The 17,449-nt window shown below is 43.4% G+C and overlaps 3 protein-coding genes across 3 annotated transcripts in view; 2 read left to right on the forward strand and 1 right to left on the reverse strand.

The window, feature by feature from the left end:
- The window catches only part of ntn4 (netrin 4), a 30,211-nt gene extending 25,087 nt beyond the window's left edge, over positions 1-5,124 (reverse strand). The window contains exons 1-2 of the mRNA XM_086269121.1: positions 4,701-5,124; positions 2,478-3,031 (exon numbers count right to left, since the gene is read on the reverse strand). Coding sequence (XP_086125247.1) covers positions 2,478-3,031; positions 4,701-4,746 — 600 coding nt within the window. The 5' untranslated portion in view covers positions 4,747-5,124. The remainder of the gene's footprint in view (positions 1-2,477; positions 3,032-4,700) is intronic.
- A 4,030-nt stretch (positions 5,125-9,154) lies between these two features.
- Positions 9,155-12,158, forward strand: snrpf (small nuclear ribonucleoprotein polypeptide F). Its single transcript, XM_086270153.1, has 4 exons — positions 9,155-9,289; positions 9,908-10,033; positions 11,728-11,792; positions 11,939-12,158. Exons 1-4 carry the CDS (start codon positions 9,287-9,289, stop codon positions 12,003-12,005), a joined length of 261 nt encoding a protein of 86 aa, XP_086126279.1. The 5' UTR covers positions 9,155-9,286; the 3' UTR covers positions 12,006-12,158.
- A 119-nt stretch (positions 12,159-12,277) lies between these two features.
- Positions 12,278-16,963, forward strand: amdhd1 (amidohydrolase domain containing 1). The gene is made up of 9 exons (XM_086270151.1): positions 12,278-12,473; positions 13,737-13,843; positions 14,191-14,255; positions 14,335-14,612; positions 14,683-14,908; positions 15,540-15,664; positions 15,775-15,868; positions 16,181-16,341; positions 16,766-16,963. The coding sequence occupies exons 1-9, from the start codon at positions 12,337-12,339 to the stop codon at positions 16,869-16,871; spliced, it is 1,299 nt and encodes a 432-aa protein (XP_086126277.1). The 5' UTR covers positions 12,278-12,336; the 3' UTR covers positions 16,872-16,963.
- The last annotated feature ends 486 nt before the right edge of the window (positions 16,964-17,449 follow it).

The following is a 17,449-nucleotide window of genomic DNA, read 5'->3' on the forward strand; positions in this document are numbered from 1 at the left end:
AACAAGTGAGATTAGCATGGAATAAAGCTCTATATTCGTACAGTACATACATAAATAAGGCTTGTTGTCATGTCGTGACCTTGACTGTCAGTAGAGATGATGTAGAAGCAAAAACCAAAAGGTGCACAGACGGTGTGAGCAGCTGAGCAGCAGCAGCTGGTCTGTCAGTGCACTACTTAACCTCTTTCAACCCCAGGGTCATCAGTGGAGAGGTTAAAGGGCAAACAGGTCATGCTCCTAGCACAGGTTGCTCACCCAAACAAGCCGGAGAGACGCAGGAGACGGAAAACAAGCTGCTATTTTCAAACCTTCACGCACAAAAGGAGATGGAGAGGGGAAAAAAGACCTGAGAGCCTCACGGAAACACCTCAGAGTAGCAGGGAAAAGTCCACATTTTATATGAAAGCGCTGCAGGGGAGCCCGGCACAGCATCGGGTTTGGCATGTGCCTCAGCACACATCTGCAGAGCAGCTCCCAACACACACTGCTTCAATTAAACATCAATGGAGTGCAGGAAGCCCTCTCGTGCTACAGTCAAAGTACGCCTATTAAACACTCAATCATGCACTCGGGGAGCTTCCCCCCACCTGGCTTTCCCTCTGCTCGGCGTGCTGTGTGACTCCTGAATGTTGCGTGACTTACTGCAGAAAGATCTGACTTTGCTCCAACAGGAGGGGTTAAATGATGGAGAGGCTGCCCTTCAGGATTGGCTGTTAAGTAGCTCGCTTTACCTGTCACCCGTGACATCATTAGCACTTCATTCATGGAGGAAGAAAAAAGCTGCACGACGAGCAGGAAAGTCTGTCAGGCCTGCAGGTGTGCATCCGCGCTCCTTCCCACCTGCGCTAACCTGCTATCAATAGTCATCTTTGATCTGACTATTGATCGTGGCTCAAGAGTTGGGAGTTCGCCTTGTAATCGGAAGGTTGCCGGTTCGAGCCCCGGCTTGGACAGTCTTGGTCGTTGTGTCCTTGGGCAAGACACTTCACCCGTTGCCTACTGGTGGTGGTCAGAGGGCCCGGTGGCGCCAGTGTCCGGCAGCCTCGCCTCTGTCAGTGCGCCCCAGGGTGGCTGTGGCTACATTGTAGCTTGCCATCACCAGTGTGTGAATGGGTGGATGACTGGTTGTGTAAAGCGCTTTGGGGTCCTTAGGGACTAGAAAAGCGCTATACAAATACAGGCCATTTACCATTTGTAAACTGACTGCGGCAGGTGTTAAAATGGAAACACACAAATGCTAAAACATGTTGCCAAATATAATAATTTTCTCTTTCATGTCCAATAAAATGTGGCGTGTAGCGACTTTCATCTGATGCACAATGTCCAGAAAAAGCAAAATCAAAATTTAATTCCAGTGAGTCCCATCTGTGCTGCTGCAATCTGAAACATTAAATTTTATCCATCACAGAGACTGTAAATCCCTCTGAGATCTGCTATGAAAATAAACCTCACACAACCTCTATTTTGACATATACTCCCAAACTGGACCCCAACCAGGTTATAGAGACACTTTAAATGATTCTGCAGTCTGCTAGAAATGTAGCTCTGTTAATGCAATACAGGTGCAGTTTATGTTTTTTCCAAAGATTTATTTACTAGAAGGCTGTGAGCAGTAGACCCAGGCTGATAAAACTAAGAAGACATGGTCAGAGAGTCATTTCAGGACTCGGTGACTGAATTAAGAAAAGCAGTTGCATGTGAAAGGCACAGAGGAACCTTGGGTGCTGGTATCGATGTTACTTTGACACATCCCATCCACTTAAACACTGCAGCTCCAATTGCAAGACACTTCCCACCAGAAGCGAGCACATAACACAAGATACACATAATCCTCAGATCCCAATCCAATCAAGCATCTGCAGTATGCACCAGAACGAGCCCAATCAACAGCCCTGCCCCCAACGGGACTCCACTGCCAGCGCCTCAGTGCCAGACCCACAGGAAACCCCCAAAGGTCCATGCCCTGACGTTTCAGAGCCATTTTGGCAGCACCTAAGGGGATTTTTTTTCTATAAAAGCTCCTGTGTTAAGAGGAGATAAAAAAAAAATACCCCGTCTTTGAATACTGTGTAAGAGATATGTTTGGCTTCTCTTCTTTCCATTGCCGTTATATGCTGGGATCCTGGATCTGGAGCATAGTCAGATGACACATTCTGGGGACAGGAGCCAGTATTTTGGGGGTTTCTGGGAGAGATCCAGGCCAAAATGTCCCATTTCACGCATTTGTTTAGAAAGCTAAACTGCAGTCAGATGACAGCTGATGGTTCGGAGATTCCCATTTGTCTCTAAACTGCTTTACTGATCCCTACAGATTCTGCATGCTCATATTCAGAGATTATATGCAAATTAACCCTGCTCGTCTTCCTGCTTTGTGGGAATATGGAGCTAGAGTTGATTTGAAATAGAATAATTCTTTATTCATGTTCAGTGTGACTGATGTCATAAAAACCCCCTAAAGACTTGGAGCATCGCCTCACCTCTCCGCGGTTGCAGGGGTAGGCGCCTGAGTACTTGGACGTGCAGGTGGCGCCATCCTGGCCAATGCCTGCCTTTCCCTCTTCCAGCCTGAAGGCAGCGCTGCAGTTGGTGGCGTAGTACTGCATCATCCTCCAAGTTCTCCCGAAGTCCTGCGAGCGCTCCAGAGTCATGGCGGCAGGCCTAGGTGAGCGAAACACCAGGATGAGATGCGTGAAGTAGAACTCCGTCTCCAGGTCCAGCTGCACAGTCTCCGACTCCACCCCTCCAGCCGACTGCCACCAGGTGTTCGGGTGACGGAAGGAGGAGTCGGACATGGCCCCGGCCAGATGGGACAGGTGGGGCAGGCCGGCGTTGCATTTGGTGCACTTGGCGGGGCTGCAGGCCAGGTTGGCGTCGGGGTCGGAGTAGAAGCAGTGAAGCTCGCTGCCATTGTTGCCACAGACGGTCTGCGTCAGCACCCTGCGACCCAAGGCAAGGTTCCCCATGCGGGGGTTGCAGGCGCGGTTCTCACAACGGGGGGCCACGCCCCCATTAAACACCACCTCAGACAGACCTGCAGGAAGAAGGTTTGCAGAGAAAGAACTTTACTATGGACTCACATGACACCATCCTCAGTCACTTTAAAGGGTTACTCCACCCAAAAAAACAAAAAAAACCCAACAACCCCAAAACAAAACACTGACCTTTACCAACACCTGGCCATGTAGGTGGGATTATTTGACTAAAATATTAAAAATAATGGTTCTCACACCATCATTAAAAGTAAAATTTCTCTCCCGAGTCCAGTTTACTCTGCAGAAAAACAATATCAGCAGTTTCTTTGGGACTATTGGCAAAAGTAAAATGAGTTAAAGAGAAGGGGAAATACTTTAAAGACCAGATTAAATCCAACCGGAATTATCTGCTTGGGTAGATATCACCCAATAAAGACATATCAGTCCATCTACAAAATTGGCCCCATTAGTGTAAAAAAAAAAAAAAAAAAAAGAAGAAGCAAAGAGCCTTGGATCATCTTGAAAGAAAATTAATATTTTTCTCAATTTTTCCAGTAAAACTAAACATTTTCCTATTATACTTAGATTTAAATATTCTGTTTGTCAAAAAGACACAATCTCTCTTTGTGGCAGTTTTTGTCCATTTGTGGTCTTTTTTCTCGCCACATTCTGGATGATTCGCAGCTCTTTCAGTGGTATATTTAACATCTTTGAGCCTCTTCTGTCTGTATTTCTACCTGTTTTGCATCTTTTCCCGGTTTTATTGGGTTACTTTCACTTTTCCTGGACTCTCATTCGAACAGAAACCAAACAAAAACAAAGTGTGAAACTAAAGCTGGGCTAACGCTTTGTTTTCGGTGTCAGTGGACCAAAAATCAAACCAGCCAAAGAACAGTGAACAGACACACCTCATTCAGTCTGAGAGTGAGTGGGGCAGCTGAGAAATGGGCTGTGTGTATTTGTGTGTGTGTACACAAGTCAAGTGTTTTACCTCGATCGGAAATGTTATGCAAAAAGGATAATAGAGGCATTGTGCACCTGCCTGCCACGGACCGCAGGCAGCGTGGACTCTGACACAGATAAAGTTTGGCAGCTCGGGGACGATGAGCAGCATTCAGACGCCTTCCAGACGCTCTACAACCCTAACCCTCCACCCACTCCACCCCTCCGGGCAAATAGTGTCATCCCCACTGTGGATTTATTACTTTAAAACCTGGAGCCCTCTACTGCTTCTGTCATGTGCAAGACCTCACAGATAGGCTCACATTACATTTTACAGGATGAATTATTGCATATTTGCACTTTTTATAGGTGGATTTTCTTTGTTAGGCGGTAGATCCATATGAATTATGTCACAGTGTTGATGGGGAGAGAATAAATGGATGTAAAATAACAAAAATCACAGGTTTTACAGGAAATTGAATATGCTTTAATCAGAAATAACTCAATTATTCAACTATAAATCACAATATCTGCTCTTTGAAAGGGAAACACTGAGGATGGGACACATCCTCTATTGTTCTCTTTCTTCCTGGAGGTTAATATAAAAGCTGATTATGATCATCTTTCAACATATGTGTGTTAATTATCTTAAACCTGAGCAGTGAGAGGTTAAATTGCCCCAAATTTCAAGGGAGTTCTGCATTGCTGCACTTGCCACGGAGACATTGTTGCCCCAGTGGCAACCCCCCTAATAAATTTTTTTTTTTTTAAAAACATCACACTGACCTGCATCTGAAAACACAGCCAGGCTGACCACGAACAAGAAAAACATATCTCCTCTGCTGTGGGAATAGACCAAGATATGTGGGGGAGAAAAGCGAGCCAGAAAATCCGCTGGAGTTACTCAGAAATCAGGGAGCTCATCCACAGTGGCAAAGTTTAAAAAAACAAGGCAAGTGCGCAGGGTTCAGCTCCAGTGTGGACTTTCTCTTTCACTCAGCTGCGATCCAACAGGGCGATGATAACTCAGCCGTATGAAGGAACAGCATGATCCCGGACGGTGTGAGGTGTCCCGTAGAGAAAGGAGGAGGGCCGAAGAGGAGGAAGAAAAGTGAACGGGTCTGCCTGGCTCGTCTGCTGCTCCGGGACCTGCGGCGTGGTTCATCTCCCTGCGGTGATCTGCCTCTGAGGGCGCACGGAGACGCAGAGGAGGTGCGGTGACAGCGCTGTGCGCCAGCTCCGCCTCTCCCTCCGGATTTTTCTGCGACTTAAAGGAACATTCCAGTTTGTGCTCCCAGCCTCATCTTCGCACCAGCGGGGTCCCGGCACGAGGACCCGGGACCACGCGGGGGGGACTTTATGAGGAGTTCAGGGAGTCCAAACTTCCTTTAAAGGCGCATTTCCTCACTTCTTGACATGCAAATTTGGATGCTCATATTAAATATATGACTTTCAATTAATGACTAGCATCTCAAACGCACTCCAACCTAAGAAAACACCAGCAAGTAGAAAAATAAAACACAAGATGAAAAAAAAAATCGGGAAACAAAACGGAAGTGATTTAGTGATTGTGGAGAGACAAAAAACAACAACAAAACAAACAAATAAACAAAAAAAAACGTGACTGACGCTGTGGAAGCTAACTGTAAACGGCTAATAGCAAACATGTACAGTATAACACGAGTCATGTGATGACAAAACACGCATTACCTGCATCTGAAAACCGCAGTAAACTAGAAATATGTGGCTTCTTTTGTGTTTTATTTAGTTCATTGTTTCAGGTCAACTACCCAACAATGTATATTTTACAGTTTTAACCTCTGAAACTGTGTTTTCAATGTTCACATCTCTTTATGAAGACCTACCTCACTGCTTCCGTTGGTGGTGGTGTTGAGAGGGTATGTAGCACCCAAGTGCTGATCAAATGCACTTGATTAACCAATTGTCAACAAATCTGAAAAGTCCTTCATAACAATGGAAGACAAAACAATTATTTCAAGTTATTGCTGCTAATGGTGGTTCCACAAGCTGCTGAATCATGGAATGTACTTATTTTCTCACAGGACTGTGATGGGGCAACAACTGCCAGTAAAAAAGGATTTATATGTTCAAGAGAGCTAAAAGGAAAACAAATGGTTTTACATTTGGCAAGACTTACAAAATGACAGTGGGAAACTATTTGGGCACAGAGGGAATCAAAACTAGAAGATCAGTCCAGGATCAAATTGTAGGCACAAAAAAGGAAAGCTTTCATATGCTGTAATTTGCTTTGAAGAGTCACCATTCTGAAACAGACTTAAGAAACTTGAAATTTTACCCAGAATGCAAAGTTCTCTATAGTGAATCATCAGAAATCAGATGAAAGTGAGGTGTTGCTGTGCATCACTGGCTTCAGACTGCAGCGATGTAAGACATGATCTGATTTTGGTTTGACGCTGTGACACTTTGAAGTGAGTTTGATGATTGCCCACCACTGGTCCTGACAGGGTTTGGACCCCCTGAGGGGACCACATAGACCCTGATGATGAACGGACCACATGAGTGCTCACATCCACATTTCTGACTAATTGGCTTTGGATGCAGAAGCTGCGTGAGCTGCTGAGGCACTTCAAATTACACCCTCTGGTTGCTCTGCCGACCACGAGCCTTTGTAGACGACATCGCCAGTGTCCATAGAAAACCAGTGAAAGATCCAGTTAAATACTCATCCTGCTTTCCACATCATTGCTGCCCATAAAAAGAAGAGGGGAAAGCCCCCAGCTTCCAGCCTGCAGGAGTGGCTTCAACAGCGTGCAGGCTGCAGGGCGCCTCCCTGTGTTCAGCAGAGGCAGAACGCCGATTTCCTCTCAGGCCCATTTGGCTTAAGCTCGACTGAACCCAGCACGGCTCTGGCTTCTCTGTCTGCGGTGTAATCGGACCGTGACCTGCTTTCTAAGCACCTGACCCTTGTCCAATAAGCAGTGAGCCAAGTTAAACTATCTCACCTGTTCACTTTGTTCTGCCTGTCCTGGTTCAGTCACCGCCCGCCTGGCTCTTTGTGGAGGAGAAAACTTTGTTCTTTTCTCACGGTTTTAAACAGTTTCCAGGATTTAGCTCCATAAAGACAAGAGAGATGTTTTCATCTTCTCAGCTTTTGGGCAGAAAAGTCAATGAACAAGTCTCCAATAATGCTCTGTGGTCTTCTTAAAGCTCTTTGTGGTCACTTTACATCTATTTAGGGCAGTTTCTGTTTAAAGTCATTTTATCATCTCCATTGTTGTTTTTGGGTCAGTTTTGGAGCTCTTTGTGTTGGTTTTTCTCAGTTTGTGCTCATCTTTCACTCTTTTTGTTGTATTTCTGGATGTGTTTCAGGTTATTTTTTAATCTAGTCATGTTGTGTGTCTTTCTAGTCTGTTTTCCACCACCAGCGCCACCAGTGAGCAATGGATGTGTTGGTTACACTGGAGGAAGATCATAACTTAAATTATTTAAGGGTTTGACAATTTTATTTAAATAAAGCTAAATTTGTAACCAAAAAAAAGAAGTTTTGATAAATGTTTAAATTGCTGAGGAGCTTATAGGAGTGTCATTAGTGTCTGCAGGTATTCAGACACAAGCCAAAGTGTTTTAGTGTTGCCTCCTCCCTCGCCTCCATCTGTGAGCCCTTTACTGAGCCCCCACTCAGTGTTCACGTTAGTCATCTTTTACTTATCATTTTACTACATTTTACTATCTTTTTGATAGTTTGTAGTCTTATACTACTTTTCCATCTCTGTGGCACGTCAAAAACTTTTATAGTCTAGTTTGAATGCCTTTATCCATCCATCCATCCTCTTCCATTTAGCCTTATGATGATCACAGGGGGCTGGAACCTATCCCAGCAACCATAGGGCAAGAGTTAGGGTACACCCTGGACAGGTCACCAGCCTGACGCAGTGTTAACACATCCCTTTTTACTAATTTTTCATGTTTTGTAGCAGTTTTGAACCTCTTTTGCTGCTTTGAAGTCATTATTTAAAATCTCTCTGCAGTAAGGATGCAAAAAGCAGAGGTAATGAAGGCGGATGAGTCTAAATACCTGAGTTAAACCAGCGAAATCAACAGACAAGTGCACAAAAGAGGTAATGAAGAGAGTCCAGGGAGGGTGGAGTGGGTGGAGACGGGTGTCAGGGGTGATTTGTGATAGAAGGATTGCAACAAGTGTGAAAGGGAAGGTTTACAAGATAGTACAGATGCTACAATCTGTACTTGGAAATGGTGGCCAAGCTGAAAATGTTACAGTTTGCTATGGGAGTGACCAGGATGGACAAGCTTTCCTATTTTAACATATTTTGCTAGTAATTTTTGGATTTCTAGCCATTTTCATTCTCTCTCTGCCACATATTTCCTTCATGCTATAAAACACACACAAACTGACTGACGGGTCGGTTAATTACACAGAGGGCGGCTAATAGGCTAAAATGATGTAAGGACACAAGTATTTCAAATATGCAAATAAAGCTCTGCTGCAATTTCAGAGGAATTTCTGGACAATCACAGCCTCTAACAGCAGGAAGTCAGGTGTTAGTTTCATTCATCGCATCAGGTTTGAACTTGTCAGATACTTCAGAAACTGTTCAACGCTTCAGCGCAGAAAAAATGTGAGCGCGTCAGACTGTTTTTGCCTGGAGTGAAATTGCTGCTCAGACTTACAGCCGGCTGACTCGGTTATTACAGTTATTTAACTTTTCACCCCCAAAGAGGCCACAGGGTTCAACTAGTGAGCAGTTTGTGAGTGAGGGGCATGTCAAAGTGACATAAGTAGAGCAGGTGTTGCACCTACAGGATATGTCATTATCCATCTGCCTTCAGTTCAGCTGAGGGCAGGTGGAGGCACCGACAGTGATGCTTTTATTTGCTTTGAACAGTAATCAGATCACAATTTAACTTTTAAGTATATTATCATGAGGCAAAATAACTTTAGTTGTCATTTTTATGTGTGTTTGGGATCATTGTCATGTTGGAACACTGAGTTATGTTTAATTTTCAATCATTTAGTTGTTAATTTGAACTGAGTTGATTTTTTAAATTGTGCGCTGTCCCTTGCTTTGATGGTTGACCACAGTTTGTTTTTCTCATGTTTCTCATGGTCTTAAATGTTTCTGTTCTGCTCATGATAACCAATAAAATAAATAAATAAATAAATAAATAAATAAATAATACGGTTTGGGTGTGGTGAGACCTCTGACCGCTAGGTCGCGGTGTGTAAAAACACGCAGACTCCTCAGGAAGCAAAGTGCAGGACTTCCGGTCGGCGGCAAAGCGTGTGCTGCTGTTAAGTGCAACGTTATTGTGACGAAAGGATACCAAACGTATACCTTAAAACGCACAGTGCTTATTTACTTTGAGCTAAAATGGTGAGTAAAGCTCGGAAAACTTTACATTTTAGCTTCACCGGATGTTTTGGGGGATTTTTTACTCAGAAGGGCGCGGGAATAGCGACTAGCCTGTTAGCTGGTTAGCATAAGCGAGGCTAGCGTCTCATTCATAACTGTAGAGATAATGAATGAATCCTCACACGGAAAGCAGCCTCACTTTTTATGTTTATCTACGGAAACATAATTAGGCTGGTTTCAATGCTTCCTGTTTATTGGCTGTTTGTTTATTGGCGATTTTCTTCCTGCTTGAATCTGTGGAGAGTGTCGCACCAAACTTCATTCAGAAAACGTCTAATTTAACTGCCACACAAATATTTTGAAGCTAAATACTTATAATAACTTGATAATTATAAAATTCACGGTTTATTTTTTAATCGTCTTTGTCTTTGGAAAACTGTGCAAACTGAAAGGAAACGTGCAAGATCTCTTTTTAGAGACCTGATACCTATTATAAGATCACAGATCAGAATAAGTCACTGCATATGGTTTTGATTTGACATGTACGGGTATTACGATGCTAAATTGTAGCTGTTTGTTTCATTGGTGTGTGTGAATTTGATGTGTGTGTATTTATCTCTGATTGGTCTGCTTCTCCAGAGTTTACCTCTGAACCCGAAGCCCTTCCTGAACGGCCTGACAGGAAAACCAGTGATGGTGAAGCTGAAGTGGGGCATGGAATATAAGGGCTACCTCGTGTCTGTGGACGGGTACATGAATATGCAGGTGTGGATCATTTGCCTTGTTCAATTACCTAAAATTTGTTCTACGGTCAAATTATGCATTGTTTATAGACTAGGTATTACGGTAAGAGAAACTGAGACTCGATTTCAAAATAAAAGCAGTTTTCAGCTAATGTGATTTTTAACATTGACAAGCTCATTTAGTTTGGCATTAATGCAGCTGCTGTAGCATGAAAGGTGACTTGGATTTATTTTTCTAAACTTGGTGTTATTCTGTATCCAAGTAAAAACAACTGTTAGCCCAGAGTAATGTGTTACCTTTGCCTCCTCTGCTTCTTTGTCGCTGTGTTTGTAGCAGCAAACAAAGCTCTTCTCTTAGAAAGGTTGTTTTTACTGTTGCTTAATGCAACACAGAACTCCTCCAAGCTGTCAGTACACAGTTCCCCTGCATTACCCAGCAACAGAAAATTATTTTGTGGGCAGGGATAGCTCAGTAGATAGCATGGTCACCCCATGATCGGAAGGTCTGGGATTCGAATCCACTGAACGGCTACCCTGAGGTACCCAGAGCAAAGTACCTTCCCTACACACTGCTCCATGGGCGCCTGATTAGTGGCTGCCCACTGCTTCACTGAGTGAATGGGTTAAATACAGAGAAAGTAATTTCCCTGTGGGGATCAAGTATACATTATTATTATTATTATTATTATTATTATTATTAAAACTCGAGCAATGTGTTCATGGGGTCACACAAGAACCTGTAGTATTTTCCTGTTGAAGGATAAAATGACATCATTGCAAGGAAGCATCATTCCAGTGTTGGGCTGTACACCAGTGACCAGACAGTCACAGAAGAAGGGACCTGTGTTAACTCAACACTGTCCTCACTTGTAGTTCTAAACATACACCCTGATGAAAATACACACATATTAATATACTTAGGACAACATCAATAATCCAGCTCAGGGAAAACATCCTGATACTTGATAATTTGTGAAGTATGAACAGTTTCTACCCATTAAAAACTTCACATTTATAGAATTACACCACAGAATGGCATGCTAGGCTATGCTAAACTTAAAGTCAGAGTTTTCTGTATCACCAAAGTGGCTCTGTTTTTACCTGGTGAAATCAGGTAAAAACAGATTACATTTTTTTTATTCGTTTATTTAGCGCTTGTTTTAAGTATGAATTTGTGCAACTGTGGCGACTGATCATTGCCATTGTCACTAGTCAGTGCTGAATGTACAAGTCATTAAATCTAATTAAATTATATTTTAAGTCCAATGCTGGTGATTTGGTGTCCTAAATATTTATTCAACTATCTGCCACCAGATGGAGCTGCAGCAACAAGATTTTTGTAGAAAAATGCCATAACTTTGCTAGTCTGGGCCTGATCGTATTGTTAAGGCTCTTTTTAGTTATTTTGATATACAAGCAGTAGAAATGAGCTTTCTCCGAAGGATGGCTGGCTATTAGAGGCTCACAGTAGAGCCGCTACACCTCCACACTGAAAGGAGACAGTTGAGGAGGTCACCTCCTGTGTGAGGTGTTCTGGGTGGACACCCAGGAAGCACCGGAGAGATTTTATCTGTCAGCTGGCCTTGGAACACCTCAGTGTTTCCCTGGATGAGCTGGAGGAGGTGGCTGGGATGAGGGAGGTCTTGGCTTCTCTGCCCCACCAATTATCTTACCTGACCTTTGAACTTTGTTTTATTTTTTATTATTTTTTTACAGCTGGCAAACACAGAAGAGTATGTGGATGGAGCGTTGGCCGGACATCTCGGTGAGGTTCTCATCAGGTATGTGAATGACACTTTGTAACGCCACAGAGAGAAATCAGTGGGAGTCTGAACAGTTTGAAGTCGTCAGACTTGACTAACTTGTGTTAATAATTAAGTGACTGGTGAAAGGAAACGCTTTCTCATGCTGTGCTCGACCTCCACAGGTGCAATAATGTTTTGTACATCAGAGGTGTAGAAGAGGAGGAAGAGGACGGCGAGATGCGAGAGTGATGCCGGGCTGATGTGTGTTTGTGCTTTCACCGTGTGAAACAAATGAACGTTTGGGGTTATTTTTCAAGCAGCTTTGAATCTTTTTTTTTCTACTGTATGTGAGACCAGTTTTATGTCGTGATACAGACACAATAAAGTGATTATTGTACCCTTTCTTAAAAAATACGTGTGTTTGTGTGTCGTCTGATTTTTTGGGGGGGGGTGTACAGTAAGCCCCACCCCCCTCTGTGCACTTTAAACTCTGCTCTTTCTCTCTTGGGTAAATATTTGCCTGTTTCCTGAGTTGGCTTCAACACCCTCTCTCCTAAAGTTTGACTTCAGATGAGTCAAAATGTCCAGACCTTACAGACTGCTGGTTAAAAATGCCAAACAGCTAGTTTTGATCTGCAAAAACTCTGAGAAGTACCTGACCAAATATGGGATGCAAAATTTCTGCGTGATTGAAAATGGGAGCGTTGTAATAGGAAGGTAAGTTTGTCACAAATTCTGAATTTTATAGGCACATTCTCAGATCTCTAAGCTTTATAAAGGAGATGTCAAACATCTGGGTCGGGGGTCAAAAGTGACTACTGCTTCTGGTGTGAGGATTTAAACACAGTAGAAGAAGTCTATGCAAGGTTAGAAGCTTGTTAAAATCTCAAGATTTTTGAATTGTAAAGAAAGTGGGAATGTTTGGGTTCCAAAATCTATACATGTGCATACTTTGTGCTCTACAAAAGCACACAAACGGACAGGTAACTGAATAAATGAGGAAAATTAGGACCTGCTGTTGAAGCTGCACTTTTCCCTTTGACACCTTTTGCTTTACACCATGTGATGGCAAAAGAAGGCTACAGGGATTATTCTGTAAAAGATTAGGTTTTGACTGTCAAATGTTTACTGTCCTGTTAAGTAAAATAAAGACAGTAGATTTTAAAGATGACTAAACTGGTGATAGGTTTTTATTGCACATGTAGCTGCACAAATGCAAAATTTTAAAGTCTCTTAAACGTTTGATTCAGAGCCTCTTCTACCATGTTCCCCTACAATTAGACAGGTTTGGTATTTTATTTATACACTACTTCTTATTGTTATTTTCTAATATATCTCTAATTCACAGACCAAGCTGCTTTAGTGACTGAAATGATGAGCATCCCCATGTAATGTTAAAGGCTTTAAAAAAAAATGGTTCTATTTGTATTTATCATATCTCTACTGTCTATCACAGATGCTCTGAAATGTTCTAATGTAGCTTATTACTTTCAGTCATTTTAATGCAAAAGAGGTCATCCAAGACGCCACTGTAGATCTGTTAGCTATATTACAATGCCAAACATCAAAATATAGCCAAAAAAAAAGTGAAAAACTACAATAGAATCAATGGTTCTGTTTAAAAAAAACAGATCTGTTTTGGAGGTTGACAAATACATTGGGAAATGCTTGAAAATTACACAGGGCACATGAATAAATATGACAGGAGTCATAAATAACCTCTGTTGAAGGTTAAGAAGCTTTATTAGAGTCTCTCAGATTTCATCAGAAAGATGGAAAATATCTCATGTAGCTACAGAAGTGAGCAGAGCTTGTTAGGAGCTGTGCTGTGCTTTTGGGCACCAGTTTCAGGTTATTTGAAAAGTGATTTCTTAACCTGACGACCAATGATACACACTGGAGCGCCCCCTACAGGCTCTACAGACTCATGACATGTCAGAGAACAACGTCACTGGATGAATGTGTGCTTTTCCCTCACAGTGACGGGCTGATTAAAGCTGTAGGGCCTGCAGAAACCATCAGAGCTCAGTATGCAGAAGCTTTGTTTGACAAAGTGATCGATGCTGCAGGAATGTGCGTCCTGCCAGGTGAGCATTAGCTCTGTATCAGTTCTGTTGGCTTAAATATAAGCAGTCAGACGTGTGAATTGTTGAGAATTTCTTGCCTTAGTGTAATGTAAAAAAATACTTGATGTTCTAAAAAAAGACTCCCAGACATTTGTTTTGTTTGTTTTCTGTTTTCTCCCATTATCATCATCAAATTTACAGACTAAAGATGCTAAATTTAAATGATTTGTTTGATATCAAGCTTGTGAAAAATATGCAAAAAAACTAAGAAATCAGGAAGGAGCCGAAGTCCAAAGTACTTTTAATGTTTGACCTTTTACTTCTGCCTCTTCTCGCAGTGATTAACTGCTGCAAACTTCTTGTTTCAGGCTTGGTTGATGCTCACACTCATCCAGTCTGGGCTGGGGACCGGGTGCATGAATTTGCAATGAAGGTAAATTATTCTGCTTAACTTCACTTCGCTTCACTGAGCATCTGAACTGTTGATGACATGCTCGGCGCTCCATCTGCAGCTGGCAGGTGCCACCTATATGGACGTGCACCGAGCAGGTGGAGGCATCCACTTCACGGTGGAGCACACTCGAGCCGCCCCCGCCTCGGACCTCCTGGCGACCCTCCGCAGCAGGTTGATGCGGATGCAGCGAGCGGGCACCACCCTGGTGGAGTGTAAGAGCGGTTACGGCCTGGAGTTGCAGACCGAGCTGAAAATGCTGGAAGTGATCGAGGAGGCCCGGCGCTCCCTACCTATAAACATCTCTGCCACCTACTGCGGAGCTCACGCAGTGCCCAAGTAAGTATAACTATTTTTGCCTTATATTCCATATCTCCTCCTCCTCCTCCACGTCTTCCTCCTCCTTCAGAGGGAAAACAGTGGCAGAAGCTACAGAGGACATTCTGAGAGTTCAGCTGCCTCGGCTGAAGGAAAGGATGTCTGCTGGGACTCTCAGAGTCGACAACATCGACGTGTTTTGTGAGCAGGGAGTGTTTGACCTCAGCTCGAGCCGCTCCATCCTGCAGGCAGGCAAACAAATGGGCCTCAACATCAATTTCCATGGAGATGAGCTTCATCCCATGAACTCTGCTCAGGTATCTGCCGAAGCTTATGTATACACTGTAAGCTACAGCCTAAAGATGAATATTCACCTCTGAACCACATCATAACCTTCAGTTTCTGCTCACCGGATCAACAGTACTCATATTATTTTAGTTTACACCAACTCCAAAGAAAAATATCAGCTAGTTTCCACCTTTGTGATGAAAACTAGCATGCTTCATTACCATCTTTACTACCAGACCTACGCTCTTCTGCATCTGGATAGTCTCCAGATCCCCGTACAGATGGATTGAGAAAACAAATGTTCACAGAGTCATGTGAGTTTTGTGGCCTTATTAAACAGTTTCCATACACCCATATGTTTTTTTTCTAAGAACATATGGGTGTACAGAATATATGTTATTTCAGCTGCTGATAATCTTTGACTTTCAGAGTAATACAGTCTAACACATCCAAAAACATGGTCAGGAAGGCGAGGGAAATGTCACTATCGACAAAAAAAAAGACACTAAAGGCGCATAAAATATAATTGATGATCCGGGGCCAAATGCAGATGAGCTGCACGGAGACCTTTGGATATTTATCTGAAACCTAACAGTTTAATTGTTTATTAATAATCATCTGAGGTCCTGTCTTGTTAAACAGAGTGTGCATTTATTTCAGATGGGGGCGGAGCTTGGAGCCTTAGCCATCAGTCACCTGGAGGAGGTGACAGATGCAGGAATTGCTGCCATGGCCAAAGCAAAAACTGCCGCGGTCCTCCTGCCGACTACAGCTTACATTCTGCGGTACTGTAACACACACACACACACACACACACACACACACACACACACACACACACACACACACACACTTTAACCGAGAGTTTTCGAGTAATACATTTATTGATGTTTAGGTTGCTCCAGCCTCAGGCCAGAGACATGCTGGACGCCGGAGTGATCGTGGCCCTCGGCAGCGACTTCAACCCCAATGCCTACTGCTGCTCTATGGTGAGTGCAGGATGTCTGACTCCTCCTTTGTCTCTGTCACAGCCACACGCTGTATATAAAAGATGGATGTAAGTACTGTGACATTACCCATGAAGCCTAAACATTATGTTTCCGTTTTTCCTTAAGCAAGAATGATAAGTTATTAGCTTCCACTGAGGTGCAAACTGCTGCTGTAGGCATGTAAAGTTGGACATTTTAACATGGAAGTCTGGAGGGGTTGATTCACTTCAAGAGTCTGCCTCAAGTGGCCAATAGAGGAACTGCAGGCTCCCCTCTGCTTACATCCCCCTCTGTTCTTTTTCTCTCCCTCAGCCGATAGTGATGCATCTGGCCTGTGTTAACATGAGGATGTCCATGCCAGAGGCTTTGGCCGCCGCCACCATCAACGCGGCCTACGCCCTCGGGCGCTCCCACACACATGGATCGCTGGAGGTCAACAAGCACGGAGACCTGCTGCTCCTCAACGCCACACGGTAAGCCCACCCACAGCAGAGAACACTTCAAAGACCAATTTCATGTTTTTATGGAGCTTAAAAAAGTTAAGGTAAAATTTAAAGAAACAGCTGTGTGTTTCTATTGTGGAAATAGTGCAATTATTTACTCTGTGTGTTGCACTCAGTCACTCACTGCTTGCAGTTTAGTGCTGCCTTTAACTGTAATGTTGTATTAATGCATGGTTTCATAATTTGAACCATTATTTTACCAGGTAGCTTTATTAATTGTGCAGTTTTAGTGATTCCTAATCAGAGGCAGAAACTTTGGTGTGCAGATGTTTAGATTTGGTGTTTTTCTGATACTTCTGACCTCTTCCTACATTGAAAATCTAATATTGTATCAGCTTTACATTAGAAATAAGAAATAAAAATAACAGAGGCTGTCCTCTGTGTCGTTCTGCAGGTGGGAGCACCTGATTTACCAGCTGGGAGGACATCAGGAGCTCATCCGGTATGTCATCATCAAAGGGGACGTCGTCTATGATAACAACAAAATCCTGGACTTGTAACTGTGGAACTAGATTAACAGAGTGAAGTAAAACTATCTAAAAATTTAAATGTGTGCTTAAGGAGCTAACTAAAATAAAGTTTTAGTCTCTTATGTCAGTGTGGTCACACCTGTCAGCCCAATAAGCACTGGGAGGCTTCGGTCCAGATGTTTATCTATGTTCATGTAGTGCTCTGTCCAAGCATGAAGCCATGTCATATCAAACAGCTCTCTCCTTTTATCAGTCACAGTCCCTACATTTAAAATCCTTCCACTCCTACCTCTCCTTCTCTCACTGCCTCCTAATATGCCGTCCCCCTCTCCTCTTCCTTTGTCATCAGACGATTGTGGGCGATCGTGGCTCAAGAGTTGGGAGTTCGCCTTGTACGGTAATCGGAAGATTGCCGGTTCGAGCCCGGCTTGGACAGTCTCAGTTGTTGTGTCCTTGGGCAAGACACTTCACCCGTTGCCTACTGGTGGTGGTCAGAGGGCCCGGTGGCGCCAGTGTCCGGCAGCCTCGCCTCTGTCAGTGCGCCCCAGGGTGGCTGTGGCTATAATGTAGCTTGCCATCACCAGTGTGTGAATGGGTGGATGACTGGA

This window comes from Aulonocara sp. 'chitande type north' Nkhata Bay, linkage group LG17, assembly GCF_057382095.1.
Source record: "Aulonocara sp. 'chitande type north' Nkhata Bay isolate Kocher_YH1m ecotype deep benthic linkage group LG17, A_spYH_male_GT1.1, whole genome shotgun sequence".
Lineage (NCBI taxonomy): Eukaryota > Metazoa > Chordata > Actinopteri > Cichliformes > Cichlidae > Aulonocara > Aulonocara sp. 'chitande type north' Nkhata Bay.

Coding starts and splice junctions, on each gene's coding strand:
- amdhd1 (XM_086270151.1), top strand. CDS start 12,337: ATGTCCAGACCTTACAGACTGCTGGTTAAAAATGCCAAACAGCTAGTT. Junction 14,256..14,334: donor TGCATGAATTTGCAATGAAG/GTAAATTATTCT, acceptor CTCCATCTGCAG/CTGGCAGGTGCCACCTATAT. Junction 15,665..15,774: donor ACTACAGCTTACATTCTGCG/GTACTGTAACAC, acceptor ATTGATGTTTAG/GTTGCTCCAGCCTCAGGCCA.
- snrpf (XM_086270153.1), top strand. Junction 10,034..11,727: donor ACGGGTACATGAATATGCAG/GTGTGGATCATT, acceptor ATTTTTTTACAG/CTGGCAAACACAGAAGAGTA. Junction 11,793..11,938: donor CTCGGTGAGGTTCTCATCAG/GTATGTGAATGA, acceptor CGACCTCCACAG/GTGCAATAATGTTTTGTACA.